General features: G+C 59.2%; 11 protein-coding genes across 11 annotated transcripts; 6 read left to right on the top strand and 5 right to left on the bottom strand.

Annotated features, from left to right (window-relative positions):
- Positions 1 to 27: 27 nt before the first annotated feature.
- Positions 28 to 2,449, bottom strand: BDZ90DRAFT_230377 (hypothetical protein). Its single transcript, XM_025505447.1, has one exon. The coding sequence runs from the start codon at positions 2,071 to 2,073 to the stop codon at positions 193 to 195; it is 1,881 nt and encodes a 626-aa protein (XP_025364119.1). The 5' UTR covers positions 2,074 to 2,449; the 3' UTR covers positions 28 to 192.
- A 466-nt stretch (positions 2,450 to 2,915) lies between these two features.
- Positions 2,916 to 4,728, bottom strand: BDZ90DRAFT_277776 (hypothetical protein; the record flags this gene model as incomplete). The annotated part of the gene is made up of 2 exons (XM_025509036.1): positions 3,969 to 4,728; positions 2,916 to 3,912 (listed from the first exon to the last, which is right to left on the bottom strand). Exons 1-2 carry the CDS (start codon positions 4,511 to 4,513, stop codon positions 2,916 to 2,918), a joined length of 1,542 nt encoding a protein of 513 aa, XP_025364118.1. The 5' UTR covers positions 4,514 to 4,728.
- Positions 4,729 to 5,031: 303 nt separating this feature from the next.
- BDZ90DRAFT_258420 (high affinity ammonium transporter) lies at positions 5,032 to 6,697 on the bottom strand (the record flags this gene model as incomplete). Its single annotated transcript, XM_025508066.1, has 3 exons — positions 5,032 to 6,305; positions 6,382 to 6,549; positions 6,622 to 6,697. 3 exons carry the CDS (start codon positions 6,695 to 6,697, stop codon positions 5,032 to 5,034), a joined length of 1,518 nt encoding a protein of 505 aa, XP_025364117.1.
- A 580-nt stretch (positions 6,698 to 7,277) lies between these two features.
- Positions 7,278 to 9,515, bottom strand: BDZ90DRAFT_112005 (putative purine permease). Its single transcript, XM_025503229.1, has 3 exons — positions 8,030 to 9,515; positions 7,533 to 7,955; positions 7,278 to 7,432 (listed from the first exon to the last, which is right to left on the bottom strand). The coding sequence occupies exons 1-3, from the start codon at positions 9,279 to 9,281 to the stop codon at positions 7,347 to 7,349; spliced, it is 1,761 nt and encodes a 586-aa protein (XP_025364116.1). The 5' UTR covers positions 9,282 to 9,515; the 3' UTR covers positions 7,278 to 7,346.
- A 192-nt stretch (positions 9,516 to 9,707) lies between these two features.
- BDZ90DRAFT_277773 (hypothetical protein) lies at positions 9,708 to 10,950 on the top strand (the record flags this gene model as incomplete). Its single annotated transcript, XM_025509035.1, has 2 exons — positions 9,708 to 9,869; positions 9,952 to 10,950. 2 exons carry the CDS (start codon positions 9,708 to 9,710, stop codon positions 10,849 to 10,851), a joined length of 1,062 nt encoding a protein of 353 aa, XP_025364115.1. The 3' UTR covers positions 10,852 to 10,950.
- Positions 10,951 to 11,033: 83 nt separating this feature from the next.
- Positions 11,034 to 13,665, top strand: BDZ90DRAFT_112021 (hypothetical protein). Its single transcript, XM_025503230.1, has one exon. It carries the CDS (start codon positions 11,528 to 11,530, stop codon positions 13,529 to 13,531), a length of 2,004 nt encoding a protein of 667 aa, XP_025364114.1. The 5' UTR covers positions 11,034 to 11,527; the 3' UTR covers positions 13,532 to 13,665.
- A 1,268-nt stretch (positions 13,666 to 14,933) lies between these two features.
- BDZ90DRAFT_245313 (hypothetical protein) lies at positions 14,934 to 17,588 on the top strand (the record flags this gene model as incomplete). Its single annotated transcript, XM_025507501.1, has 5 exons — positions 14,934 to 16,383; positions 16,414 to 16,748; positions 16,782 to 17,127; positions 17,152 to 17,287; positions 17,309 to 17,588. 5 exons carry the CDS (start codon positions 14,934 to 14,936, stop codon positions 17,586 to 17,588), a joined length of 2,547 nt encoding a protein of 848 aa, XP_025364113.1.
- Positions 17,589 to 18,035: 447 nt separating this feature from the next.
- Positions 18,036 to 19,155, bottom strand: BDZ90DRAFT_111475 (putative 40S ribosomal protein S24). The gene is made up of 3 exons (XM_025503228.1): positions 19,096 to 19,155; positions 18,635 to 18,913; positions 18,036 to 18,252 (listed from the first exon to the last, which is right to left on the bottom strand). The coding sequence occupies exons 1-3, from the start codon at positions 19,102 to 19,104 to the stop codon at positions 18,133 to 18,135; spliced, it is 408 nt and encodes a 135-aa protein (XP_025364112.1). The 5' UTR covers positions 19,105 to 19,155; the 3' UTR covers positions 18,036 to 18,132.
- A 522-nt stretch (positions 19,156 to 19,677) lies between these two features.
- On the top strand, positions 19,678 to 20,575 carry BDZ90DRAFT_245311 (putative RPL43B-60S large subunit ribosomal protein; the record flags this gene model as incomplete). Its single annotated transcript, XM_025507500.1, has 4 exons — positions 19,678 to 19,707; positions 19,799 to 19,850; positions 20,262 to 20,448; positions 20,539 to 20,575. The coding sequence occupies 4 exons, from the start codon at positions 19,678 to 19,680 to the stop codon at positions 20,573 to 20,575; spliced, it is 306 nt and encodes a 101-aa protein (XP_025364111.1).
- Positions 20,576 to 21,028: 453 nt separating this feature from the next.
- Positions 21,029 to 22,267, top strand: BDZ90DRAFT_230370 (hypothetical protein). The gene is made up of 2 exons (XM_025505446.1): positions 21,029 to 21,626; positions 21,696 to 22,267. The coding sequence occupies exons 1-2, from the start codon at positions 21,363 to 21,365 to the stop codon at positions 22,038 to 22,040; spliced, it is 609 nt and encodes a 202-aa protein (XP_025364110.1). The 5' UTR covers positions 21,029 to 21,362; the 3' UTR covers positions 22,041 to 22,267.
- Positions 22,268 to 26,363: 4,096 nt separating this feature from the next.
- BDZ90DRAFT_205883 (hypothetical protein) lies at positions 26,364 to 26,723 on the top strand (the record flags this gene model as incomplete). Its single annotated transcript, XM_025503949.1, has 1 exon — positions 26,364 to 26,723. A coding segment is annotated over one exon (360 nt), but the record flags the coding sequence as incomplete, so codon positions are not given.
- Positions 26,724 to 27,351: the final 628 nt, after the last annotated feature.

Below are 27,351 nucleotides of genomic sequence, written 5' to 3'. Positions count from 1 at the left end.
TTCCACCGCCTCAATCATCTCGTTGTTACATCATCGTCGCCATCGCGATCTGACCTTGTCAATGCGAACTATCATCGTGATCCTGCGCCCGCTCAACGAAATGTGTGATTGGTGGATTGAAGGCCTCGAGATGAATAAAAGTACAGCAAAAAAGATGTGTGACATACGTCGCTCCTCGTCGCTCCTGCCAGCTCAAACGCCCGCCATTCTCAAATTCGCCAGCGCATCCACAATGGTCCTATCCCCCTCCCTCTCGACGGTCTCCTTATCCAGCCTCAACGCGTCTAATCCCTTCATCCTCCTCCAGAAGTTTGTCCTCCTAACCATACCCCTATCCAACAACGGGAGGTATTTTTGCGCCCAATATTCGCTCATCTCCCAGCTCTCCGGGTCCATCGGGTCGTCTCCGTGCAGCGTAAAGACGTGCCCTTCACCGGAGCATTCGAACGGCTTGCCGATCAGGTCACACTTGAGCGTATGGTTGTCCACTACGCCCAGCTCGAGGAGACGGATCAGACCGTCGCGGACAGAGGGCCAGGGGAGAGTATCGATGATGATGGAGTGGGGACGTGAAAGCTGGAGAGCTGTTGGGTACATGTTGGGCGCCTCTCGTAGGCGGGTCAGGCGACGATCCTCGTCCACGCGCGAGAGAGAGACGGGGATCTGCCAAGGGGACTTGCCTATTGATGTCGAGGTGCCGGGCATCTGGGTGAGTGAAAGTGGCGAGACTGTCCCGTCTTCTGCGCGCCCTATAGCGCCTCCTGCAACGAGGGACGTGCTGTTGCTCCCCATCTGAACAAAGGGTAGTGACCTCTGAGTCCACACCTCACTGATGTTGCTGTGCGTCGCGCACTTCCTCAAATCGTCGTCCAAGAACCCCAAGCAAACTGCATTGTGGAAGAAGGCTTTGGCCATCGCATGCTTCTCGTTGAAGACGACGCCGCGTCGCGGGTCGAGGATGGAGCGGCGGAGGTGCTCGAGGGAGGGCGACTCGAGGAGGAGGAGAACTACGGCTAGCATGCCCCTTTCGTTTGTTATGGTCTCTATCATCTGCCATTGGTTGAAGCCGGCGAACCAGTCGTGAGTATGGGTGGGACAGAGAGAGGAGGAGGAGGAGGAGGCGTTCTGAGCAGCAGCAGGCTGTGGTTGAGACTGCGGCTGTGATGGGAGTAGACTGGGGTCGCCGCGTTGCTGCTGAGTTGGCCCAGAAAGCAAGCTGGGAGTGGACGGTCCAGCGACGCCAAAGTCGGCCAAGATTCGATCGAGGACGCTGTGCGGCTGGTCTGCCGCAATCTTTTGCTGCTGTGGCTGCTGATGCTGTCTTTGACGCTGAAGATTGGTCTGCTGTTGCTGTAGTCGCCTCATCTCCTCTTGCTCCTGCTCTGCCTCTCTCATCACCGAGGCAAAGAACTGCACCTCGTTGTCGACGGACATGGCCGCGCTGCTGCTGACGATGTCGCCAAGGTGATCATCGTAGGAGGCAAAGGTGGTGCGAGACGATGGAGCAGGATTCTCAGCTGAGGGCGCTGCGCTGACGATTGCAGCTGATGGTGACAGGCCAAAGTCAAAGAAGGGGGCCTCAGACGGCTTGGCTGGTGACGGGTACGAGAAGGTGGGCTGCTCCGCCGAGCTGGATTGCTGGCCTGGTAGGCTGGCAAAGTAGGAGGTCGGCGATGTGCTGCTCGAAGCCTCTGATGCTGACGAGGGCGACGTCGATGAGAATGCCGTTGAGGGGCTGCTGGCCTTGTCCGACTCGCCAGGTGACATGCTGTTGGCATCGCCTTTGCTGCCACTGCCGAAGCTGCTTCTTGAGCTGCTGTTGCTGATGCTGCCACCCCCAATGAAGTTGACTTCTTGGTTGTTAGCGTGCTGCTGCGACTCATCTGAGCGTCTGCGCTTCGTGGCGATGCTCTTGGCGGCTGCCTGATGATGCGTCGAGGGGCTAGCGGCAGCGGCTTCTGCTGCTTGTTGAGCCAGCTTCTTCTGCCTGAAGCGGGCTTGAGCTTGACGATTTTGAGCTCGTCGTCTCTCCAGAAGGGCAACGGCATCCTCGTTGGCGTCGCGGGCTGGCATTTTGATGATGGCCTGAGCTGTGTGTATGCGGTGAGCCGTGGGTTGAGGAGCAAGCGAATCTCAAGCCTCAGCGAACGTTATGTAGGCCTGGCCTTAACCTCGTTGGTGGAATTGATGGTGAGTGGTAGGGAGCCAAGAAAGAAGGACTATCTTTGGCATCGATTACAGCAACACTGAGTGGATCTGATCCGCTGAGCATTCATCCGCTGATCGATGAGCACGAGGGGCTGAAAGGTCTATCGGGCCCTTTCGTCGCATCGCAGCGCAGAGGCCACTTGATTGCTGCAGCAGCCGTCCATCGGTGGCGCCCAGGAAGCTGCAGCAAGGCACGAGATCCGCGACGAGCGACCGTCAACCTCCGCCCGCTCACGCATAGAGCATAGAGCGCAGGCGCAGGTTCCAACGAGGGCGGCGGGGCGGGATGGACCAGAGTAAGCTGACTTTGGCCTCTCACCCTCACTGCACCGACGTGACCGTGGCTCTTTGTCGAGTCATCGAAACGGAGCATGCTCAGTCAAGCAAGAACACATTCTTTCCGTAGCAGCGAGAAAGAGGTCGGGAGCGGGGTAATCTGACCAGCGCTGGTTCGTACCATTGTTGAGTAAGCCAGTCTGCCTGCTCACCCGCCTGCCTGCCTGTCTCGCGTGTCATGGTTGTCTCCTTTCTCGATGTAGCCAGACGAAGGAAACCCACGCGATCAGCGATCTGAGAATCATGGTTGATGAACAGAGATGGCATTCAAAAAGATTAGGACGAGGAGAAGACGAGTCGCACAGCGCTCGAGTCGAAGGTTCAGGAGTGTATTGACAGGGAGGAAATCGAGAACTCGAAGAAAGAAAGTACTACGACGACGAGACAGGCTCGCTCTTGATGAAGTTGGACAGGAAGAAGTTGTCAAGACCAGGTAGGCTATCGTCCGGTCCTTCCTGCGGCTTGTCGCTGGTGAGCAACTTGTTGTGAGGCACGTCAATGTCGACGCTCAGGTCCAGGCCGAGGTCCAGGCCGAGAGCCTCGTAGTCCCATGCCGTCGTCGAAGGACTGGCGCTCGTGACGCTCAGATCGTCACTCTGATGGTACTCTGCCGCGGTGCTAGCCTCGCTGTTGCTGCCCGCCGCCGTCGCATCTGCCATGTTAAAGATGCTGGCCATGATCTCGTCTTGCTCCTCGACGCTTGGAGGTGTCAGAGCCACGTCCTGCTGTGTCTGCCTCAATCCAAAGTCGAAGACTGCCTGTACACCGCCCTGACCTTGCTCCTCTGCCTTGATTTCGTCATTTTTCCCCGTCAGCATCGCCTGGGCCGGGGCCGAAAGACGACCCTGACTCTGAGCCGCCTCGAGGTTGCGCTCGCCAAAGATGACTGCGAGTAGCTGACCGGCAAGGCTGTGATTGGCTTCGCCCATGTCGTCTGCGCCGTAGCTGCTGCCATTGCTGTCGCCTTGGATCGTGCAGCCCTGTTTGCCTCCCTGCCTCTCAGCCACTTCATCTGCGGCTGACCCCTCACACCCACCAACCTGCCCGACGACTCGCGCGACTGCATCCTCCCCAACGACCGACACCTCTGCCTCTTCTCCCTGCGCCCCTGCTCCACTCCCAGTCCCGCCCGCTGCTGCTGCTGCTCCCTCGTACGCTGAAAGCTGCTCAATGATGCTGCTGCCTTGATGACAGGTCTCTGCCTCAACTCTTCTCCTCTTACGCCCACCTCGTCCACCTCGCAAGCCTGCGACGTCCGCTGTAGGGAAGTCGCCATCGCTGTTGGATGGCGAACGTCTTGGCTTTTGTGCGAGGGAGACTCGGTGAGAGACGGGAGGATGAGAGAGGGAGGAGCGACGGATGTCGGCGCTGCAAGTGAGCTGCTTTCGAGCGATGTCGAGGAGGAGCTGCAGTGGCGGGAGGACGAGGAGGAAGAAGAGAAGGAGGAAGGAGAGGACGAGAGGAGGGTCGTCGGGAGGGATGGGGCGGAGGAGTGGGAGGCAATAGATGAGAGGTCAGAGAGGAAGGGCGACCGAGCCAGATGTTGGACGAAAGCTTGAGGGCTCAAAGGGTCGGCGAGCGCTTCGACGCTGGCTGCTGGTACTGATGCTGCTTGTGAAGTTGACGGCTGGTCGGCGTCGGTCGTTGGCTGCGACTTCATGAGGATCTTGACGACGTCCATGAGAGCGCTGAGCTCCTTGCCCATGTCGCTGACCCTACCCTCGAGCTCAAGATTGCGTTGACGCAGCTCGACGACTTCGGTCTCGAGCTGTTCTCGCTCTGCCTTCTTGCGATTGCGAGAGTTCTGGGCGGATTGGCGGTTGCGCACTTGGCGTGCTGCGAGGCGGGCCTGCCGCGCTGGATCCATGGGCTTCTTGTTTGGCGTCGAGGATGATGAAGAGGGCGACGAAGCTGATGGAGAGAGCATGTCTGATGGCGCTGATGAACCTGCGCGACTGAATGCAGACATGCTGGCGTTTCGGTGGAGTTGATGGGTGGCAAGGCGAGTCGTGACAATAGGGGGCGTGGTAGTGGACGTGACGGAGACTAGAGGACGAGCGACGAAAGGACAGTGAGGTTTTTTCTTCGAGACGATATGATGTGGACGTGAGGAAGTCGACGTGGCAGGCACCCCACCCAATACGACTGTAAGAGGAGGGCCGCCGTTGAAGACGGTGGGGATAGGGTCGTGGAAGCGGAGGGAAAGCAAACAGAGCTCAGTGGCTCAGCCCCTTCCACGTCGACAGGCTGCACCGCCCGCTCCAAGCCTAATCTGGTTCCGCGAGGCCCGCTGCCCTAGTTCCGCCTCCGCCTTCGACTCCTCCGGTACGGCTCGGGCCGCAAGCACACGTACACCGATGGCTACCACATCGCTCGGCGAATGTTTGGTCTCGGGCTAGGTGTATGATTCATTGGCTCGCGCCTGATGCGAGACAAACGGTACAGACAGTGACAAGGATAACAGAAGAGGAGAGGGGTGAGACAGAATCAAGAGTGAGCAAGAGCCGGCATAGGAGAAGTAGTAGCCTGGACGCTTTCGTCCGGCGAGTCGCTCTCAGCGCCCTTCTCAGCAGCGTGCACACTCGAGGGTGAAGAAGCCATGTCGCCAGCCATTTTGGTGGTCGGACGAGCCTCGGCCGCCCCTTCGACGTCGATGTCGTCCGAAGAGTGCCATGCCGAGTCGAGGAGCACGTAAGCCGGCTCGCCTACCTGCGCCAGATCCATCCCAACAGCCTCGTCCTCGTCTGAAGCGCGGAAGTGACAGCCCGGGATGCGATCGATGGCGAAGAGGAGGATCATGGTGACAACAAAGGACCAGCCGAGCGTGAAGGCCGAGTCTGCCAGCTGGTAGCCAAGCTGAACCCAGTGGTGGTTGATCCAGCCCCCGGCGATGGGAGCCGATCCGTCGAAGGAAGCGACACGGCTGTCGGCGAAGAAGGCTGTGAGGATGTTGCCCGTGAGTCCGCCGATGGCGTGAGCTGCAAAAGCGTCGACTGTGTCGTCGATGGCAAGCAGACCCTTGATCGCCGTAGCCCAATTGGAGGCTGTGGCTCCTACAACACCAAAGGCGACGGCAGCTGGTGCACCGACATAACCGGACCCAGGCGTAATAGCGACGAGCCCCGCAATGGCACCACTGCAGAAGCCAACGGCGGACCAGCGTCGCTCGAGACGGTAGTCCCAGAGCATCCAGGTGAGGCCGCCTACGGAGGCCGAGATGTTGGTAACAGTCATGGCCATGACAGCTCGCAAGTTGGCGCCGATTGCGCTTCCACCATTGAAGCCGTTCCATCCGAACCAGAGGAGCGCTGTGCCGAGCACGACGTAGGTGACGTTGTGCGGGCGGTAAGCCAACGCCTCAGTCCCGTATCCCTTGCGACGTCCGAGGAAGATGGAGATGGCGAGTGCTGCCGTACCGCTCGAGATGTGCACTGGGCTCCCACCTGCAAAATCCAGCCCACCGAGGTTGTTCATCCAGCCATGGCCCACGTTCCAAGTGCCGTACGCAATGGGGTTGTAGACGATCGTCGACCAGCAGAAGACGAAGATCATGACGGGCAGCATGCGAGCACGATCGGCGAATGCGCCGCAGGCGATTACGGGAGTGATGGCGGCGAACATGCCCTGGTAGAGGGCGTAGAGGAGCTGAGGAATGGTGGCTCCGCCCGAAGAGGGCTCGATGTCTACGTTCATGAAGCCGAAATAGGCGAGGTTGCCGATGAAGCTGTTGCTTGATGTCTGCGAGAAGCTCAGAGAGAAGCCTGAGAGCGAGAGGGGGCGTGGGGGCAGGTGTCAGTTGCTTTCTCTTGTTCGTGTGCTACATTCGCGCCTGCTTACCCCAGAAGAACCACTGGAAGAAGACGATGGACGACACGACGAGGGACATCCAGAGCATGCTGAGGGCGTTTTTGCGTCGCAGGAGACCGCCGTAGAAGAAGCCTAGTCCAGGGATCATGATCCAGACGAGAGCTGTAGCAGTGATGACCCACGCCATGTCACCAAGGTCTGCGAGGGCGCGATAGAGAGAGCGTGAGCAAGCGTGCATTTGTGTTGCGAAGTGGCTGGCCGGCTACTCACTGTAGATGACCTCGGTGCCATCCGAGGTGGTGGTGGAGATATCATGGCTCGCAACTGTGTAGGTGACGTTGACCATGTTGGGCGACGAGTACAAGGGAGAGAGGTATGGCGATGGAGGAAAGGGAAGACCGACACGGCCACGTACGGGACATCGTCTCCTTATACGGCGACGACGGTACGGGCGAGGCTCGGGATTGAGCGCCTCTCAGGACCTCGATAAGCGTCGCGAGCGGGCCGTAGCGCACCGGACGGCTTGGCCATTGTGACGCCGCGGCGGGATCCCACGACATGCCAACCCTTGGCCCTGGCTGCTCCTCGTCTCTCGCTGCCCATCTGCCACTCCCTTCCCCATCTAAGCTTCATCAAGACCTGCTTCGTTGCTTTGGCATCGTTCCTGACTCTCGACCGAGAGAGAGATGTCAAGGCTTCGCCCGATTGCCGTGCTCGACTCGAGACTCGAGTCGCGTCTCACTCTCGCCTGGTGCCCCCACTTTGATCGGACCCCGCACGAGGCTCCGTCAGGAACGCGAAAGATAAGAGCTTCGACCCCCCTTCATCGACTCCGCTCGCTCAAGGGGGAGAAGTAAGGTGTCGAACTCGTCTGATGCACACGAAGAGCTGCTGGCGAGCGACATCGGAGGGATATGGGAGAGGCGAGACAACGACCCCACTTTCTCAGAGTGCGAGCTTTGAAGATAAGGGTCGCGCTCAGACACGACGCGCTTTCAGCGTCGACACGGGGAGCTGAACGACCGGCTAGTATTTACAATGCTATCACGAGTGAGCGCTGCCGCCCTTCGCCTCGTGGTCGCTGGAGGGGCTTGCCGGCGAGTCACCTTCGTCAGCCGTGGTATCTCCCGCCTCGAGCTCGGCCTGCCGACTCCCCTCCTCTGCCTGCTCCTCCAACTCACGATCTTCCTCCTCCAGAGGGAGGATCGCGTTCGCCACCAGCCCTACAACAGCACAGATGACAAATGGCGTCTCTACAATAATCTCAATCGAGTCCATGAATCCCCTGAGAGCCGCATTTGGCCCGTTCGCAGGGTAGGTGAACACGCTTCCAAACCACGTCGGGACGAGCAAGTTGCCTAGCCCGACACCGGCGCTCAGTGTGAGCAGGAAGCGCGCTCGCCTTGTAAAGCGGACAGAGGAAATGATGCGAAGACCGGAGACAGCTACGCTGCTGAAGAGGATGGTCGTCACGCCTCCAAGGACGGGTTTGGGGATCGAGAGGATCGCGCCGGAGATCTTGCCGAGGACACCGAAGATGATCAGCCAGACGCAGCACCAGTAGCCTGCTCGGCGGTTTGCGATGCGCGTTATGCTGATGACGCCTGGAGCGGCGCGCAAGGGGGAGAGGTATGAGCTGCAGTTAAGGCGGTCTACACGTAGACATGAGGCTACTCACCATTGTTCTGCGCGAACACCGACATAGGCGTGATGGTGAAGAGTGACGAGAGGAGCCCGCCTAGCCCATCTGACAGCACGCCGCCTTGGATACGTTTGTCGAACTGACGTGATGTTACCGACAGGCGCGAGACCTCGCTCGTCGCCGTGATGTCTCCAATAGCCTCGCACATGAGCGAGAGATAAACGGCCAACAGGGGTAGAATGGCCGGCGCGTAGATCTTGAGGGGGAAAGTGTGTACCCAGAGAAAGGTGATCGGCTTAGCGGCATCGATATTGGTCCGGGAGATGTAGCCGGTAGGCCCCGCCACGATGAGCGGCAGGAGCAATCCTAGCACGATCGAGGCATTCCGCATCGCAGGCGAGCCGAAAATTTCGACCAGCACCACTGTCATGAACGACAAGAAGCCCAGACCAATGTATCGCCCTGACCCCCACTGATATCCGTGAGGGTCGAAACAGCTCGCGACTGGGTCGGGCCCACAGGCACTTCCACCACCCCAGTCAGGAAAGCCTGAGCTCTTGATCAGCGAGACGCCAATGAGGAAGACGACTGGACCGGTGATGATAGGAGGAAGGGCGCGCTTGATTAGTCGCACAGGCACAAAGGAGAGGCCCATCTCCAGGAGGGAGCAAAGCGCTGCAGTGCCCAGAATGTAGCCGTACGCCTCTGGGCAGGCTTGCTTGACCCCGCCTTCTGTACGACAGGTGCCATTGCCGTACATGTGCTCAATGATCGCACTCGCTGTGGACAAAGTTGCGAAGCTGGTCCCCACGACGCTGAGCAAGCCCGTCCCGAGCTGATAGCCCTTGAAGAGGGGTATGCGACTCATCTGTACGGCGGAGAGGATGCCTGCTGAGATGAGCGAGGCAGAGACGAGATATGCCTGCTGGTCTGCAGGCAGGGCCAAGGCGGACGAGAGGATGACGGGTGGTGTGATCAGCCCTGCCAGCATGGCTAGAGCGTGCTGTAGCCCAGCTACGGCTGCGAGCAGGATAGGAAGGTTGTCATCGAGCCCGTAAAAGGGAGTCTCGGTCGCTGCATTCTTCTGCCGTGAGTAAGGGTTCCATCGCAGCTTGAAGAGAGACGACCAATCGTAGTCGCCCAGCCAGGTATCTCGATGCGTGAGGGAGGCAGCGCGGTCGCGTAGTGAGCGAGGTACTGACGCACGAGGAGTGGTGGTAGCGCCGGCTGGAGGATGGTAAGGGCTGTCCGTTGCGGTTGCCTTGGCATCGTGGCTGCTGCTCGACATGGCGCGGATAGGTCACAAGGAGGAGAAGAGGATGATGAATGGGCGAGCTTCGTCACTTTGCGACAACCATTTGAGGCGTCTCGCATCGCTATCTCTCCCACGCCAGCCGGCTGCAGCGGCACACCCTAGCCTTATCTTGACTTCGAACCGTTCCCACAGTCTCGGGACAGATCCATGGCTGCGAGCTAGTTACTGAGCCTACGTACGGAGTCGTCGATGTGTCGCGAGATGACCAATACTCATCAATGCTGGCTGATGTTGTTGAGACGGGCGAGGTGCAGCCGCCATTGAAGATGCGTCGCTGCTTGAGGGAGGCGGCCAACATGCTTAGTCAGCAACCCTTCCCCACTTCCGTCCAGTAGTCGTGCGACATGCCGCCACATCTCCAACCTCTTGCACTCTCGTCCGTCTTAACCCTCGACAGTCATGGGCCGTAAACCAAGCAACAAGACAAGGGCCGACTTCACATCAGCAGAAAGGCAGTGGGTGCACGATAGGTGGGGTGTCAAGAAGGCGAGAATAGGCGGGGAGAGCTTGAAGAGCTTCGATCAATGCAACCTCTGCCTCGATGAGGTGCGCAGCCCCATGGTGAGTGCGACGAGGCGATAGGCGGCAGAAGCATAGCAGAGATCTCGAGCTTACACTGTCTCCATCTGCATTGCCTCTGAAGGCATGCAAAGAGGGCCACATCTTCTGCAAGGAATGCGTCCTCACATCTATCCTCGAACAAAAGTCTAGCATCGCAGCAACCAAGGCCAGCCTGGCTAAGCTGGCTGCGCAGCAGGAGGAGGAGAGAGAACAGGCCAGAGAGAAAGCCAGGAGGAAGGTCTTGGAAGACTTTGAGAGGGGCATCGGTTTCGGCCATCTCATTGATGACAGGAGGAAGACAGGCGCTGAGGACAATGCAGTGGCAGGTCCTTCATCCACAGCCGCCGGCTTCAAGAGGAAGGAGACCACCTCTTCCAGCCCCGACCTCTCCTCCTCGACCTCTTCCCTTTCTAGAATCCCTGCCAAAGCTCAGTCCCTCGCAGCCGCCGCAGAGCAACGCGCCCTGTCCGAGCTCGAGGAGGCACAACGCTCTTCACGCAAGTCCAAGCTCCCGTCCTTCTGGCTCCCCTCTCTGATGCCCAGCGAGCGCGAAGGTGACGTCGACTTGCGGGCGGTCAGCGAGGAGATGGGCGTACGATGTCGCGTAGGAAACGAGCGTGGTCACCCCTTGACGATCAAGGGACTCGTGGAAGTCAAATTCGCAGAGGCTGCTGGGGGCGGCGATGATGCAGGAAAGGCAAAGGCGTGCCCCACCTGCTCAAAGCAGCTTAGCAACAACACCAAGCTCCTCCTCATGCGTTCTTGCTGCGGGACGGTCATGTGCGGGCGATGCTTTGAGCAGCTGGTGGAAAAGCCGGCGAAGAAGGAGGGCAAAGAGAGCGGGGAGTGTCCGGCGTGTATGGGGAAGCTCAAGGATATCAAGAAGGATGTGGTGGCATTGCAGAGAGAGGGGACGGGCTTTGCTGGTGGCGGTGGGACTTCTGAAGTGACAAAGAAGGGTTCGAGTAGCTTTCAGGGCTGAAGTCGAGATCAGGTCAAGCATTTCTGCCTTTCCTGCTCGTACCAGTGTGCGGGGAACACTTGAAGTCCAGCCCTGGCCATCGGTGTCTGCCAATCAAGTGGCTTGGCGGCAAATTTCTTCTTCTGTCTCCCTTGGAGCTGAAAGATGTGAGTCGTCGTCCCACTTGCCTCACATTGACGGCTAGAGTGCGGGCCGAAGTGCCTAGCTCGTCCTCGTCGACGGGCCGCGGCGGACGACCGGAATCATGTGCGCGAAGGGGGCTGCCGAAGCGAGACGGTCAAAGAGAAGCTGCCTCTGGAGATGCGCCCTAGTCCTAATACCCCCGATGCCTGCTTGCCTGTGGTAACGAGATGCGTCTCGCCGCTAGCGTTTGATATCCTTGACATTTCATCCTCATATCCCTCATCCACCTCATCCTTAACCGCACCACCCTTGTGATATCTCAAGGCCTCTTTCAGTCGTCCGACACTTAATTTGTTTGCGGCGTTCAACTGAGTTCGCTGCCGCACGCCCGAACGGACCAAGATTCTCCTCCCTCTGTCGTTCCAACCTGTCACTTCCCCGCTTCGCCTTACCACAACACAAACTTACCTTCAACGCTACCTTCAACGCCGCCGCGGCTGCCATCTTCCGTCGCTGAAGACGGCGTGTACGGCTTCTGCGAGGCGTTGCAAGCATGCACACGATGGAGCTACAGCTGCAGCGACAGCAGCAGCAGCAGCAGCAGCAGCGACGCTGCCTTTCTTCCGACAGCTCAGCCTCAGAGAGCACGGCACCTACCCTCTCGACGCCGCCACCCTTCTCGCCAATCCCGTACCATCAGCGCAACATCTACGTCGATCGTTGGGAGCCATGCACAGGCAATCTGTCCATTGCTGAGTTCCTCACAGGGACTTTCCTAGTCAACTGCCCATCCTTTGGCGCTTGCCACAAGAGATGGGCAGCCCTCGGATTCCCCGACATCGACGTCTCCCACTGGCCGCGATTCGACTCTGCTCTCTTCCCTACAAACTTCAACGAGCTCCTTCCCGCTTACAATCAAGCGACTGCCTTGTTCCTCGACCGGGTTTCGTCGTTTTGGCATGGACGTCCAACGCCGGAGATGACACTGCAGCAGATGGCTCCCTTCGTCCTGCTCGAAGTGGTGTGCACTGCAGACCTCACAGTAGCAGAGAGAGAGCAAGAGCATGGCGCCCTCAATGAGCAGGCAAGGCTCTTTCTTTGGGAGCAGACTGTTAGCCATCGCATCTCGCTGCTTGCGCATCAGACCCGCTGGGTGATAGATCAATGCGTGCATCGGGCAAGTGAAACTTGCATCCTGCGGGTGTCCTTTGGTGAGGTACACGACAACCAGTCCTACTGCGAAAGGCATTTCTGCGACCTCATCCAGTCGCTGCAGCTCCGAATGCCGAACTTCAGGACAAAGACGATCGATGCTGCTCATGCGGAAGGCCCGCTCTCCTGGTATCTGCCTACATTCGACTTGCCCATTCGACAGGAGCAGCTGCAGTCTGGCCCAGCCATGGCGTCGCGCAAGCGCAAGAGAGTTTCGCTGGGTGGCTGGCAAACGGACATTAGTCATCGCTCACCAAAGCGATCAGAGCACGTCGAGGTCATTCATCGGCCGAGTCGCGTCGATCTCTTTGATATGCTGAGCAATGCAGCAGGGATGACGACGTCGACACGCTTCGCCGAAATTCATGACGGGGACATGCCGCCCACATTGCTGCCCAGTACCGTGGCCAACTGGTCTTCGCCCATCCTGGGTCCGCCGGGAGCTTCTTGGCCGCCTTCACCGCCAGACGTTGCTACACTCCCCGTAACCCTCGGCCAGCCGACCCCCGGGATTGGACTCCCAGAGACATCCATGCCGTCCATTGTGTCTCTTCCGGCCGTCCCACTGGAGCCCAACCCCTTGCCCTTCTTCCCTTCAGCCGCAATGACAGAAGCAGAAGACGTCAAGCCTTTGCTGGCCGCAGCTTCTGGCTCAGTCGTAGCGATGGCAATGCCATTGCCGACACCAGCAGCCACTGTCACTGCCACGCCTACGTCTACTCCTCCCCCGCCACCGTCAACAGCAAAAGCCCGCGCAGAGCAATCTCGCCTCAAGATGCAACGCTATGCCGCTAGGGTTAAGAAGCAGCGCGAGGCCCTTGTGACCGTCTACGAGGACATGGAAAATGCTCTGCAACGCATGCCAGGGGCGGCTGCGCTTCTCAGTCAGCTGTCGTCGACGAATGGGACGTCGAACTCCTCCTCTTCCTCGGCCTCGCCTGAACAGGTCACCTTTGCGTCTGCGGCCGAGAAGCTCAACTACCAGAAACGCCAGTCCAAAGCACGCAAGAGGGCGGGAGAGTCGACGCACGTAGACTCGATCTCTTTGCGCTCGAAGCAAGCCTTGCAGCTGCCCTTTGTCCATCCAATGCGGAGAGCGATTGAGGACGCGCTGGTCAGACATAGGGAGACGTGGATTGATTTGATCGAGGCGGAGAAGAGATTGAAGTCGGGTGGGGCTGCGGCCATTACAGCCAGCAAGAGGCAGAAGAAGAGCGGAGGTGGTGTCGTAGCTAAGGAAGGGGGACGGGAGCTAGATGAGGGGCAGAGGGAGGGCGAGGGAACGCCAGTCAGGGATTTGATCCAGATGCTAGAGGGGGGACCGCAGCCTGGCTGGACGGCGTGACGGTGGGTGGGCGCGCACGATTCTGGCGCGTACGATTCTTCATCTGCATGAGCTCTTCTTTGACCTTGGTCACCTTCTTGTACACTAGTAAGTCATACCCTATATTACCTTGAACTTGACTGTTTCCATTCGTGTGTTCAAGAAGACTCTGCTCGCCCTTGCTTGCCAACTGGCTCGCGTGGCATCTCATTGACCTGGCGGCAGCGGAGCGCGGCGGAGGGGCGGCGGACGGGCCTCTCACTCGAGTCGACGTCAAGTCCGCGGCGAGCGACGGCGGCGCCAACACCTCGTCGTCGTCCTCCTCTTCCTCCATCTCACTGCCATTGCTTCGACGACGTTGACAAAGATCCGTCCCATCTTGCTACTGCTTCTCGACAGCATTCTGGGACACCGATACCATCTTGACGACGTCGCCCGTGGACACCAATTCCACTGAGCCTTAGCATTGACCGCTGCCAAGACGACGGTGAATACTTCGACATCCGACGCATTTCCTTCCTCTTCACCCTCTTCTTCTTCCTCTCCTTCATCGCCACTCTCTCCACCAACTCGTCCTCTATCTCCTGCTCCTTCTTCTGACATCTCATCTCCACGCGCACCCGCACCGAGTCACCCGCTCCCGGCACCACCTCATCAACTCGCGCGCATCCAATCGCCTTCGCCCTCTTCTGAACCACGTACTCCATCCTCTGCGGCACTCGATTCCGACTTGGCCTCGATTGTCGTCGACTTGCCTCCCGACTCGGACGATCTCGACTGTACAGGCTCTACTCGCGGCAACGGCATCCTCAGCTCCTTTACTTCTTCGGACACCGCAGCTGTCCCAAACGCAGCAACTCGCCCAAGCCGCGCCGGATCCTTCTCTCGTAGCCCCCGACAGTCAATCCGGGGAGTAGGCACCGGTAGTAGCAATAATCGCAGTCACAGTCGCGAGAGTCGACCGCTCAGTCGAATACCAGTAGCTCTAGCAGCCTCGGGACCCGCCTTAGGTCCTGCTTCAGCGTCAGCTTCAGCTTCATCGCCTGGCAATACCGTAACTTCGGCCCCTTGGCCAAAGTCCCTCTTCACGCCCTGGGAAGACCTGCGCTCACCTTCACCCAACGCAGACGTCATCGATCCTGACGCCGTAGAAGACGACGACTTCACGCAAGCCTCAGCTGGATCCAAAAGGCGTCGCTTCAACGCGGATCTTCAAATCGGCGCAGCACCAGCAACAATCACATCGATTCAGGAGCTTCCTAGGCCTGCAACAGCGCTAGGAAGTCCTTCCAAACCGCGCAAAGCTCTCATCTCGACCTCGTCTCCCAGACCCTCCTCTTCCATCACCAACTCCAACATCGCACCCAGTATGCCGTGGTACGGCAACACGCTGCAGAGGCAGCAAGGTTTCGGCGGCACACCCATGGCCTCAACGCCCTCAGGTCCCGGTGGATCAAGCGGAGGAGCAGGCGGTGCAAACGGCAATGGGACCAATGGCGTCGGTCCTTATCATGGACCCGCAAATGGCGGAGCGGGATCCCAAGGCAACGACTCGAATGGCAACGGCAACAACGGCCTCGTCTGGCCTGCCCTCCATCTCCACCCAGTAAACGACACCTTTGCCCCCAAGCAGATCTCTCTTTCTCCTCCCGGCCCGCAGAACAAGGTCAAGATTGGACGCCAGACCAACGCCAAGACGGTCCCTCACCCCTCAAATGGGTACTTTGACTCTAAAGTCCTCTCTCGCATGCACGCAGAGGTATGGTGCCAAGATGGCAAGATGTTCATCAAGGATGTCAAGTCCTCTAACGGGACCTTCATCAATGGGGAGCGACTCAGTCCTGAAGCGCAGGAGAGTGACGTGTTTGAGCTGCACAACGAGGACCTGGTCGAGTTCGGTATTGACATCGTTGGTGATGACAACAAGACCATTATCCATCACAAGGTGGCCTGCAGGATCTACCTCGTCCTCACGGCGGATGACGCCCAAGCTATGCGCAACGATTTTGGCAACCTATACCGCTCTGCCGCGTCTGGTCACGGCGGACACGGGCCCATCTCCGGCGGCGGTGGAGGAGCTGGAGCAGGCATGGGAGCAGGAGGTGGGATGGGTCCAGGAGCCGAAGGTGGGCTGAGAAGAGGCAAGGGAACGATGAGCTTTGATCATATTCTGGGCAAGTTGCAGATGGAGCTGGCCCGCAGTCGCGAGCAAGGGCAGGAGATGAATACCCTCAACTCAACGATTGGAGAGATTCAAGAGTCGCTCGGTGGTGGTCTGCCACCGATGCAGGAGCCGCCCTTCCAGCAAGTCGTCCCCCCTCCACAGCCCAACGGGGCCGACACCGCCGCAGTCGGCTCTTCCTCCTCCCCATCCTCCTCTCGCGATGGAAGCGGCGGTGATTCAGCAGCCATCGTGGCTGCCCTGCAAGCCCAGCTGGCCGAAACTCAGTCCTCACTCTCTGGTCAACAAGATAAGATGCGCGCACTTGAGTCTTTGCTTGCCGAGCACGAGACAGTCAAGATGGAGGTGGGCACGATTAAGATGAGGATGGAGGAGGCGCAGAGAGAACTCAATGAGATGGCACAGCATAAGCGATCCCTTCTCGCTTCTGCTGCGAGCGCTGGCGCGCAGTCGAGCAGCAGCGAAGAAGAAGGAGAGGACTTCGATGATGGTGCTAGTGTGGCTTCGATGGACACGGTCACTCCTGGAGAAGACGACAGCGAGGGGAGAAGGGCGAACAGTGATGACACCGAAGAGGCTGAGGATCACGAGGACGGCCAAGTAGGTCCACGCGCTCCACCTGATCTCCCGCCAGGTCTAGCAGCCGCCACTGCGGCTGCAGCGGCGGCGGCTTCTGCCCTCAAGACCAGCGGTGACTCTACTTCGCCGACCTCATCCAAAGACGGCATGGACGATTCCGCTACCTCCAAGTCCGCTCCCGCACCGCCCTCAGCTCCCACCGAGGACGCTGCCCTGGCAGCGCAGAATCGCGCCCTCTCCACACGCCTGGACGACCTCGAAGCACAACTGATCGAGGCCCTTTCCTTCGGTCGAGCACTGCAGACACAGCACAACTTGGCCACGCAAACCGTAAAAGCATTGGAGGAGAAGGTGACCAGCTTGGAGGAGAAGGTAGCTGCTTCCACCTCCACTCCCGCTCCTGCTCCAGCTACTGCTGCGGCCGAGCCCACTCCTGCGGCCAACAGCGCCGAAATGCAGGGCCAAATCGCCTCGGCTGTAGAAGGTGCCTTGGAAGGCCGCTTCGCGCAGTGGAAGAGCACGATTGAGGCTGGATGGGAGAAGGACAGGCAGGACTGGCGCGCTGAGCGTGAGAGGTTGAAGGAGGTCATTGAGGCTTGGGATATGGCAAATGGGAAGTTGGAGGAGCAGGCTGTCAACCAGGTGGCGGGAGGAGGGAACAAAAGCTTCGACTCCGCTTCGACATCGTCTACTGACATTGCTGCGGGTGGCGGGCCGGCAGGAAGTAGCGCGAGCAGCACGACAAGTAGCACGCCTGGCGGCGGCGGTGGGCGTCGTCGCTCGAGCAAGGCTGCAAAACGACGCGCGGCGAAGCGTCACCTCAACCCCGCACTCAGGGCATTGCTGTATCGCGACAGTCATCAGGACGACTTCCTGCTAGACGGCGAAGGGGCTGAGGACGACTTCGCTTTAGCATCAAGCGGGGAGGAGGACGCCGGCGGCACGCAAAGGGGAGGCGATGGTTCATCGACTTCGTCACGGGCCGCGAAGGGAATGGCCTCCTCCCTCTTCTCGTCGTCATCCGATGCCGCCTCAAGCGGAGGCAAGCGGACCCCCTGGACGTCACCGGAAGGCTCGATAGCCGGCTCCTCCGCGAAAGACCCTCATCAGCAGCAACAGCACGGTATACCAGGTATCAGCACCGCTAGACAACGCGCAGGCGGTGGAGGGCGTGGGGGCCCTCTGGATAACAGCACGCACACCATCACGGCCTTATCAGCCGCTGCTGTGATAGTGGGCGTGGCGGCTTATGCTGTCATTGGTGGAGGGGGTAGGGATGCGGCGCATGGCGCGGGTGGATGGGCGACTGGTGGGTAGCACAGCGAAATGGATGGGATTGGAGAGGTGGTGAGTACAGGGAGAGATGGGCGTGCTTGACGATACGGTACGGGAGGATCTTGCTGATGTACAGCCAAGAACCGCCTGGGCCCCCTTCATATTTTCCAATCCTCCTCCTTCGTGGTTGATTCTGTCCTGCACTCTTCTCCGTCCTGCTCACTGTAGTCGAAACAACGATCATCATGTCTCATCAGCGATTCTTCAATTTGACGACAATCATTGCCACCATCACTTCTCGGCTGGTAGAGACGAGTGACGAGAGGTCCTATGGTGTGTTCGCACCGCACCTTCTCTTTGCCATCACGCAACGTAGCCACTCTCTGACACATTCAGTCGTTGCTCGCTGTGTGGTTTGGTGATGTGTATTGCCAAGCCCCCCCGCAGCCTCGTCTGGGCGAGCGGGAGGGGGGTGTCGTAGCACTGTGTGAGATGCTGATGACAGATGAGAGTGTGTAGTACAAGGTAGAACGACGAGAGCACAAGAGAAGAGACGGTCCACGGTCTGCGAGTGGCTGTCGTCCGTTTACTTCTTCTTGGGGTCCGAAGCGCCCTTCTTCGCGGTACCGCGCGACTTCTTGGCACGGTTCTTTCGCTCCTTGCGCAGCTTCCTCGAAGGCTTCTCGATCTTCTTGGCGAGGCCGACCTGAGAGTGAGAAGGGAATGGGAAGGATATCGAGTCAGTCGATGGTGCTCGCAGGATAGAAAGTGATGCCGCATAGAGATGCGGGCGAGGCGGGCGGGTAGACGAGAGGTAGTAAGTGGCGTGGCACCGGAGACAGGGCCCGCAGAGGTGTCTGTTCTCGATGTGCGGCTCTAGCCGGCGCATCTGCTTCGACTGGTGGCGATGACAGAGTGCGCGGCAGCATCTTCGAGGGCAGTCGTGACCTCAGCTTCTCCTATCGCTGTGTGCCCATGCCCCTGCTCAACAGCTCAACAGCCCACTGTGGTGCCACCCACTGCCCGCCTCCTATGCCACACCCGCCAACTTCGTCTCTTTCCTTCCATCCCAAAGTGATGATACTCACGCGAACGAGACGGTGCCTGGGCTCGAACTTCATCGACTCCCTCGAGTCGTAGATGAGAGCAAAGCCAGTGGAGCGGCCACCACCGAACTTGGTGCGCATGCCGAAGACGACGACCTGCTCCTTGTTGGCCTTGTACATGGAGGCGAGCTTCTCCGAGAGCTCAGCCTTGGAGACGTTGGCGCGCGACGGGTGGATGACGTCGAGGACGCACTGCCTGCGCTGGAGGAGGCGGTTAGTGATGAACTTGCGCGTACGCAGAGTGACGGGGGCGGAGGCGTCCTGCAGAGATGGCATGACCATGACGAGAGAGTGGCGAGGATGGAGAGGAGAAGATGCGAATGGAGGATGATGATGATGATGGAGCGGGGCGTAGGTGCGAAGGTGAGGAATGAGGCGAGAAGGAGGGAGGTCTTGGTCAGCATCACCACCGTCGTTGTCGTCTGGTCACAAGTCTCCCCCGCCAACAGCATCTCGAGATGACTAGCACCGTCTTCTCCTCCATAACCACGGAGACAATGCTGTCCCCCTTTCTATGCACTGTTGTGCATGTGTGAACCACTCTGCTGCTGCTACTCACCATCTTGAAGGTCGGTGTTGGCGTGAGGAACAGAGAGCAAGCAGCGCTCAAGTGAGCCTCGTCGTCCATCTCGAATCCCACTGAGGCCGCTCGCCCGCCCCCTCGCTGCTGACCTCCTCCGAGTCGATTGTCCCTCCTCTCTCGCCTGGTTCGCTCTGCTCTGGCCGCCCCGCTCTGGCTCTGGACCTCAGCTCGAATGCGCGGCCAGAAAATTGGCGGATCTGCCAGCCAGCCAAAAAACGTGGCAGATCAGCAAGCAGGGCAGCCTGTAGTGCTGCGCGCGCTCGGCCCCGAGTTGAGGGCGGGCTAGAAACGAGAGCGAGAGCGAGAGCCAGATTGAGGGCCGGGCACGACTGGACGGCCCAACGACCCATCGAGAGTTGACAAGAGTCGAGAGCTTCTTGTTACCACCACCAACCCCCGCCCTACCTCACACAAAGATGGTGAGCATCGCTTAGTTGGCACGATGCCCGACGCGATCCTCTCAGACAGTGTCGTCAGGCATCAGTCAGGGCATCGACTACGCTTATCACGACAAGCAGACAGAGGCTAATGCAGCTCGGTCCTTCTTCCTCCCTTCTCCGTAGTCGAAGCGCACTGTCAAGGTCGGCATCACCGGAAAGTACGGTACCCGTTACGGTGAGTATCAGGCTAGCATGGCTCACAAAGGGATCATCTAGGCTAGTGGTACGGGCAGGGGTCAGAGATTGCAATTGGACGATGGATTGGCAGTGGGGGACGTCACACCGCTGCATGAAGAAGGAGTCGCAGCGGAGGACGTCAGCCTTGGGACATTGGGGGCAAGTGAAGGAGCATAGCTACTAGGCTATCAACGCTCGTGTCGTTGAGGTTGCACTAGGAACCAGAGAGAATTCGCGCTGCGCATCTTGGCTGGAGGTGCACACGGTCGATGCTCCCCTGAGGTTGGGAAAGGGCAGTGGGCACGGGAAAGGAATTCATGCGTGGCGATGACTGCACTGCTACTCTACTCGGCCAGCGCCATCAACGTCGTGGTCGCTGATCATCACCCACTGCTCAATCGCTACTCAGGTTCCTCGCTGCGTCGCTCGGTCAAGAAGATCGAAATCTCGCAGCACTCGCGCTACACCTGCACCTTCTGCGGCAAGGACTCGGTCAAGCGCACCGCTGTCGGCATCTGGGAGTGCAAGGCCTGCAACAAGGTCATTGCTGGTGGTGCTTGGGCCCTCTCGACCACGGCCGCCGCTACCGTCCGATCGTGAGTTGGCTCGCCCTACACCCTTTGACGCCAGCATGCGGTTAGGCCGGAAGCTGATCATCTACGTCCCTGATACCCGCGATGCCACAGGACCATCCGTCGTCTGCGTGACCTCACCGAGGCCTAAGCATATCATGGCGATCCTCGCTTGACTGCTTCTTCCTCAGCATCGCATTCGGTCCCTCACACCCGTGTATTTTCATCACCTCACACAGTGCTGCTTCGGCAGCATGGGTTAGCGGCAGCAGACTAGCGTCAAAGACGTACTGCTCCTTTGCAATCCAACAGCTACATCACACAGACAACGGGCGGACGCCATGAGAGATGTGCGACCGGTTGAGATAGGAGGCTGCCTGCGTTGCCTGCGTACGAACCCCGCGTCTCACAATGCTCGAGCCTCGTGGTGCTTGGGCGGCGAGAGGCTTTGATTCGTGCTGCTCAAGGAGCCACGATTCAGGCAGCGAAACGGTCCAGCCTCTGGGCCGAGAGAAGGCCCGAGCGATGGGCTCGAGCGCCTGCGACGCCACCCTGTGCCTGACCGCTTGTTGTCCGTCGAGGCTTCCTTTGTTCTTGTTCAGCCCTCATGTTGACGCCAGCAGCCCCAGTTGCTCTGGCCTCTTTCGTTGCTTCGTGTGTGTGTCGGTTGGCAAGAGCAAACAGGAGGCTGTCTTACCTGGCTGAAGCGCAGACGTGTCGTGCCCTCATCTCATCATTGTCCGATCGTGTCAGAGGTCGCGTCGTGTCAACATCTCATCTTCACCGACTCCAGCAGAAAGATGGAAGTGGGGCGATGATGGACGGCACACAGGAGATTGAGAGAGAGAGCTTGGCAGCGTCGAGCTATAAGACGCACGAAGTGATCCCTCTCCCTCATCAAGTACTCCACCCTCGTAACACCTGCATCCTCGTGGGCCATGAACGCTGCCACTCCCACCCGCCTTAGCTTTGCGAGCCTCTCTTCATCGACCGTCTTTGGTCCTGCGACCGTTTTCCTCGCCCCGCCTCCCACTCGTGGTGAGGGATCTCCCTGCCGCACCCCTGCTCATCACCGCCGCTGCCTCCGAGTCTTTACTCGTCAGCACGCTGAGCGTGAGCAGGTCACCGCCGACGATGCTTCGGACGCCGGATCCAATGCAACCCTTATAGGAGATGCTGAGCCCAAGGTCAAGGCAGGAGAGGTGAGCAGCGCGCACACAAGCATCTAAAGAAGAGATAGACGCTGACTTCTCCTCCTATGATGCATTCAGTCGCCTACTGCAGCCCACTCCATGAACAACATTGAGTCCCACCTCCCGCACCTCAATTTCGCACACATCCGCCAGCTCGAAGCCCGTCGTCGCCAGAAGGACATTCACGCCTCGTGGCTCCATCACGCCGGCCTGGATGTCGACGATGAAAGCAAGAGTGGGCTGCGACCTCACTGCACCGTCGAGGAGCTAAGAGCCGGCCTGGACGACTTCTTTGGCAGACCAGCGGCGCCTCGCTCACGAGTCGAGAAGGCGAAGCAGCCTCGGGATGATGACAAAGTCAAGGGCGACAAGCGTAAGCTGAAGCTCATTCGCAAGGTCAAGAGCCTGCACTGGATGGTCTGATGCCGCAGATCCGTCCAGACCGAACTTTTACGATCGTAACGTCATCATCATCGAGCAACAGCTGACCGCAAGCCGGCGTCCGACCCGACTCTGTCACCCAGAAGTCGTCGTCGTCGTCTCGTCATGACTTGCTCCCCTTCACTACCTTGCTGTCCCCGTCTTTGTCATCTCTCAAACTGTAAATTCATGAACATCCCCCTCCTTTCTCGTGATAATCGACGAATCATCTCCAAAATGCCCCGCTGCCGTGACCGAGGCTCCTTGCTTTTGCCGACCGAGCTTGGACGTGGGCGTGGAAGTGGGCGTGGAAGTGGGCGTGCAGCTCGCCGAAGCGCAACAAAGAAAAGGACTTTGAGCGGCGAGCTTGGCGCGTTGCGTGCACTCTGCCTACGCCTGTTGTTACTTTCCCTCGATCCCTGCATAGAATCGCCCTTGCTCCTTACCCTACGCCATCGCCACGCTTGGTATCACCTGCGCGTCCGCACCCGCCCTTGAGTGCTTGTCGCGCGATCGTTGTCGTCCTCGCATCGATTGTTGTTGCCGTCGTCGATTTCATCACTTTGTGACGATTCGTGTTGCGCCGCCCACCAACCCACCCGCATTTCTCTAGTCTCTTGCATGAAGTGAAGCCCAAGGTATGCATCACGACCCCCATTGACTGATCACTACGCCTGCGCCGGGCCAGAGGCGAGCTGCGGCTGACTATGTAGCTTGTCTTACGCCCTACGTACCGTTGCGTCGGGTGAAGCCGCGTGAAGCCTTGTTTACTGGGCGACATCCCCATCTCACCTGCCAAGCTCCAGGCTGACCAAGCCGGCCGTATGCCTGATTTGTATTCATCGATCCTTGGTTGCACCAGCTCCCTGGTATCTCTCTCGTCCTTGACTAGCTTCGCGGCATTTGAAACTGGACGGAATGCTCAAGTGTAGCCCACCGGCCGCCGCTGCCAACTCTACAGGCGAAAGCCGCGTGCCGGCTGCTGCTGCCGCTACTGCGCTGCTCACGCATGCAACTGCGCCCTCGCTACCAGCATGAACATTAAGCGGGACGCCGCCAACGCGCCGTTGTAGAGGCTGCTTCCGCCGCCGCCGCACAAACTGGGAGCCGGGCCTGCCGCTCCTTCCTCAGCCATACTCCTGTCAAGACGGCAGCTAGGCAATCAGTTGCCTCGCAGCGGCGTCGCTAGCGAGCATGGTACAGGTGAGGATGTATGCAGCGATCTAGGGTTCTACTTGCTCACAGCACATCGCAAGGCGGCAGCTTTGGGCGTTGAGTGACAGGCATGCTAGATGAGAGCAGCTAGGCATAAGGAGGGTTTCGCCAACGGTGGTTGGCCCCTGCCCTACCTTCGCATCGCCATCGTCGGTTGTCTGAATGAGCCTCTACACAGGAAGGTTTGGGTAGCTTGGAAGCGGGTCGGAGTACGGTCAAACGCTACCAAGTCCCCGGCCGGTCGATTAAAGCGGGACGGGTAGCTGATCAGTCGCTGGTGCTCGCACCAGTGTTGGACCGGTGCGATGACTTAGCTCTGATCGAGGCACTAGCTTGTCATGGTAGGCTCGGCATTCGCCGCAACTCCCTGCGTTTTTGAGCTTCCGTGCTTTCGCTCTCCTCTCGGGTGGCCGAGGCGTGGGACCCTCGTCTTGTCTCGCCTCGATGACCGACTGATCCGCCTGATCCGCACTTGATGCCAAAAGAGCGTCGTCCTCTTTCACAAAGTGAGAGAGGTACTTGTCGCCAATCACTTGGACATCACGTTTCTTGGTCTCCCGAGGTTGCTCTCTTGACTCTGCAACTTCCACTACCATCCTCGAGTCCAGCCAACATCGACCCGTGCTGCTGGTACTTCAAGTCGAGCTCGCAGCTCCACTCTTGTCATTTGCCCTCCGCATCGTCCTCTTACTCCGCCGCCAGCCCCATCTCAAACGTCCAGCATCTGACAGTGCATCGCAGCGCCTGACAGCTGTGGCACCGACCACACCCATCTACCCATTCTACAACGTCCCCCTTACGTCTTTGTCGAAAAGTGTGTCGAGACCACCCTGCTCTAGCTCTCTATCAGCTCCGACGCAGGCGGTGATTGCTCGGCCTCCCACACCTCTACTCTTTCTTGCCCTCGCCCGCTCTCATCGTCGACGTCTCCCTCCGCTGTGAGGCCCGACGGCTCAACCGGTGCCCAAGTGATTCCAGCCTCCGTCCAACCTCCGCATCGGCCCTTGGACGCACCAACGCAGCCATCCAGTGACCACGCACCCAACTTTGCGTGAAGCACCGCGCAGAGAGCACAGCGTCGTATCACATCGCACGACGAAGGTGGCATTAGAGTCGCACGACGTCGTACCACACATCGGAAAATCATCATCATCGCGCACAAACATATCGCGGGTTGACGGGCTCAAGACCGAGCCTCGAACGAAAAAGCAAGACTAGGACTAGCAGCCAGACAGGCAGCAAGCCTTGGGCGGCGTGCCGGGTCGGAGTGCCGAGACGTGCACGGACGAGCAACAACGCGACTCTCTGGCGCATCTTTCTTCCCAACTTTCTTCTCGCTCATACGCTCATCCACAAATTCATCTACGACTGGGAGCTTCGGATAGCGGACTGCGGCGGCTCTCTACTCTCTCACATTCGGCTTCGGGGGGCGCAGCGTGAACCATTGGACTGGTTCGATTGTCGACTGCAAGATCGGACGGACCATCAGGAACCAAAGGAAGGTCTAGCGAGGCGGACGAACAGGAGGACCAAGGGTCGAGCCTCGCTCAGCTGTAGCGTAAGCGACGTACGGTGAGTTTCTTCCGACTTTGAAGTCAAAGCCGCATTTGCGGGTCACCTTGGAACATTGTGTCCACGGTAACCCATGCCCTTTGCCGGTGCCTCCCCTCGCCATGCTCATAGCAATCACTTCGAGCGGCCCGCTAGAGGGCGCTTCCGAGGGCTGGCCCTCTCTTTTCTTTGATTGCCTCTATGTGGCGGAATCTGGGGCGGCTAATCAGCGCGACCGGGAGGCAAGCAAAAAGGAGGGAGGAGTCGTCAGGGCAATGGTAGCAGGGCGAAGCCGAGTGTTGCCTAACTTGGCGGCGGTACCCCCTTTACGACCCATCCATTTCCTCTGGCTGCATCGTGACTGACCCTCCTCATCGTATCATGATGCCGCTCCAGTCTACGTTCACGGGCATCTCGGAGTCGACTCCTCTCGACCATCTACCGGTTGCAGCATTCGATACAGAGGGACAACCAGGTTCGCCATCAAGCAGTCGCAACTCAACTTCGTCTCCCGGGACGACGTGGCGCTGCGATCGTAGCGACGCCCGATCTCTCGTTGCTGTCGCCATCGCAGCCAAACAACAAGCCAGCACGTCGCCGACGCAGGCCCGAGCTGCCAACGCCAACGTCAAAGCCAACGCCGCAATCAACATCAACGCCATTGCTTCCCAGTCGTCCTTGGCGACACTGCCCAGCCTCGAATCGATAAGCGCGACCTGGCCAGAGAAGGTCAAGTCTACGCCGAAGCTTCTACCGCTTTTGCCTGCATCTTCGTCGTGGGCGGCTAAGCCATTTCTCCACGCTTCATCGACGACGATGAGCAACTGGAAACGGCCGCACGAGGACGAAGATGAAGAGCATGCAAGTCAGCAACCGCCGGCCACCAAGCCTCGATCGATGACGGGCCTCTCCGTGGCGGATCTTCTTACTACACCCTCGACGTCGGCAACGAGGCCGAAGTCGCGTTCCCTCGGGGAGAATCCAGCGAGTGCTCGACCCTTCGCATCCACGTCTTTCGCCACGCCGCCACCTCCTCCTACGCGTAGCTCAGGCAAGGCTTCTTCCGCGTCTACGCCACCTTCGTCGAAGAACTCTCATTCACCGCCCTCGAGAAGGCCAACTGGCTTGAGCGATGGGTACGGAGCTGCGGTCGCATCCACTTCCAAGGCGACGCTGGATGGTCCTGCCGCAAGCACGGCTTCGTCTACACACGAGGTCGACGAGACGCCTGCCTACCAGTATGCCCCAGTGCAACAGATCGTGGAGGGTAGAGAGAACATCGAATACATCCTCAATATCCGCGAGCAGCCCAAGCAGTCTCGCATGTGTGGGGTTGGCGAGAAGGCAGACCGCCGGCCAATCGACCCGGCTCCCATCATCCAACTCCGCGTCGTTACCCACCCTCGCCCCGTCTCCAGCCAAAAGCAGTCCATCAAGACTAGCTCGTCCTCCAAGTCGGCAAAAGCACTTCCTCAGCTACGTCGAGGCGAGCCAGTCGTCACGCAGTACGGGCAAGGCTGGGAGGACAAGGCGTGGTACCTCGAGAACCCGTACTACTTCATGTGCGCCATGCTCGCAGACGCGGACAAGGACGAAGAGCTGCACTTGCTCTCGGACGGCAAGACGCGATACACAACGGGCAGTTGCGTTTCATGCCTGTATCACCTCAAGGACATCGATGGCTCGCACCAGGGCTTCTTTGTGTTTCCGGACCTCAGCATTCGCATCGAGGGTAAATATCGACTCAAGTTGTGCCTGTTTGAGACGATTGGGACGGAGGTGCACCACTGCAGGAGCATCTACTCTGATCCATTCATGGTATACACGGCGAAGCGGTTTCCAGGCATGGAGGAGTCCACGCGCTTATCGCGCACATTTGCCGACCAGGGGCTCAAAGTTCGCGTTCGCAAGAATCCTCGAGGACGCCGCAGCAAGAGGGAGCGCTCAGGTGCTGGTGGAGGGCCAGGTGGCGGCAGTGAGGAGGACGAATTATCGTTTAGGCCGCCACCACCGGGAGCAATGGTGGCCTACTCACAGCCCAAGCGCCTCCGCAGCGACAGTTGGCTGAGCTCCGGTTCAGCCGAGTACCCTGGCGCACCTGCATGGGGCTCGCCCACTGCTATGTCACCGCAAGCATCTTGGAGCGGCGGACCAACACCTGTGGCGGCGGCAGGCTCGCCAGCATCTCATCATGGCCACTGGCAGCAAGCGCCGATTGGCGCTTCGCACGACCCACGTCGCACCTCTCTGCCGACCCAATCTGCCGCTGATGATCGGTACGGGCGACCAATGCGCACGCCTCCTCCTTGGCCCCCTGTCAACCAGATGCCTCCTCCTCCCGACCCATCCCAAGTCACTGCTTCGACTGGCGGCTACTCTTCACGCGGCGCTGGTCCCTCTGCATTGCACGCTCCGCCGCCACAGACGCTCTCGCCCGCTCGCGGCGATCTAGTCTCCTCGCGTCAACGGTCCTCTTCGAGTGCAGCGGCATTCGCACCCCGCCCTTGGGAGTCGCGAGGCCACGCAACGGTAGCGAGTCGATCTGCGC

Source organism: Jaminaea rosea, assembly GCF_003144245.1.
Source record: "Jaminaea rosea strain MCA 5214 unplaced genomic scaffold BDZ90scaffold_2, whole genome shotgun sequence".
NCBI classification, from domain to species: domain Eukaryota; kingdom Fungi; phylum Basidiomycota; class Exobasidiomycetes; order Microstromatales; genus Jaminaea; species Jaminaea rosea.
This window is presented reverse-complemented; position numbering and strand designations above follow the sequence as displayed.

What these genes read in the sequence shown, in the direction of transcription:
- BDZ90DRAFT_230377 (XM_025505447.1), bottom strand. Translation starts at nt 2,073, where the DNA reads ATGCCAGCCCGCGACGCCAACGAGGATGCCGTTGCCCTTCTGGAGAGA.
- BDZ90DRAFT_112005 (XM_025503229.1), bottom strand. Translation starts at nt 9,281, where the DNA reads ATGTCGAGCAGCAGCCACGATGCCAAGGCAACCGCAACGGACAGCCCT. An exon ending in GGTGTTCGCGCAGAACAATG is followed by an intron (nt 7,956 to 8,029) that starts GTGAGTAGCCTC and finishes GCGCCGCTCCAG; the next exon opens with GCGTCATCAGCATAACGCGC. An exon ending in CCCTCTGGAGGAGGAAGATC is followed by an intron (nt 7,433 to 7,532) that starts GTGAGTTGGAGG and finishes AAGCCCCTCCAG; the next exon opens with CGACCACGAGGCGAAGGGCG.
- BDZ90DRAFT_112021 (XM_025503230.1), top strand. Translation starts at nt 11,528, where the DNA reads ATGCACACGATGGAGCTACAGCTGCAGCGACAGCAGCAGCAGCAGCAG.
- BDZ90DRAFT_111475 (XM_025503228.1), bottom strand. An exon ending in CCAGGCACCGTCTCGTTCGC is followed by an intron (nt 18,253 to 18,634) that starts GTGAGTATCATC and finishes TCTCACTCTCAG; the next exon opens with GTCGGCCTCGCCAAGAAGAT.
- BDZ90DRAFT_230370 (XM_025505446.1), top strand. Translation starts at nt 21,363, where the DNA reads ATGAACGCTGCCACTCCCACCCGCCTTAGCTTTGCGAGCCTCTCTTCA. An exon ending in CCAAGGTCAAGGCAGGAGAG is followed by an intron (nt 21,627 to 21,695) that starts GTGAGCAGCGCG and finishes TGATGCATTCAG; the next exon opens with TCGCCTACTGCAGCCCACTC.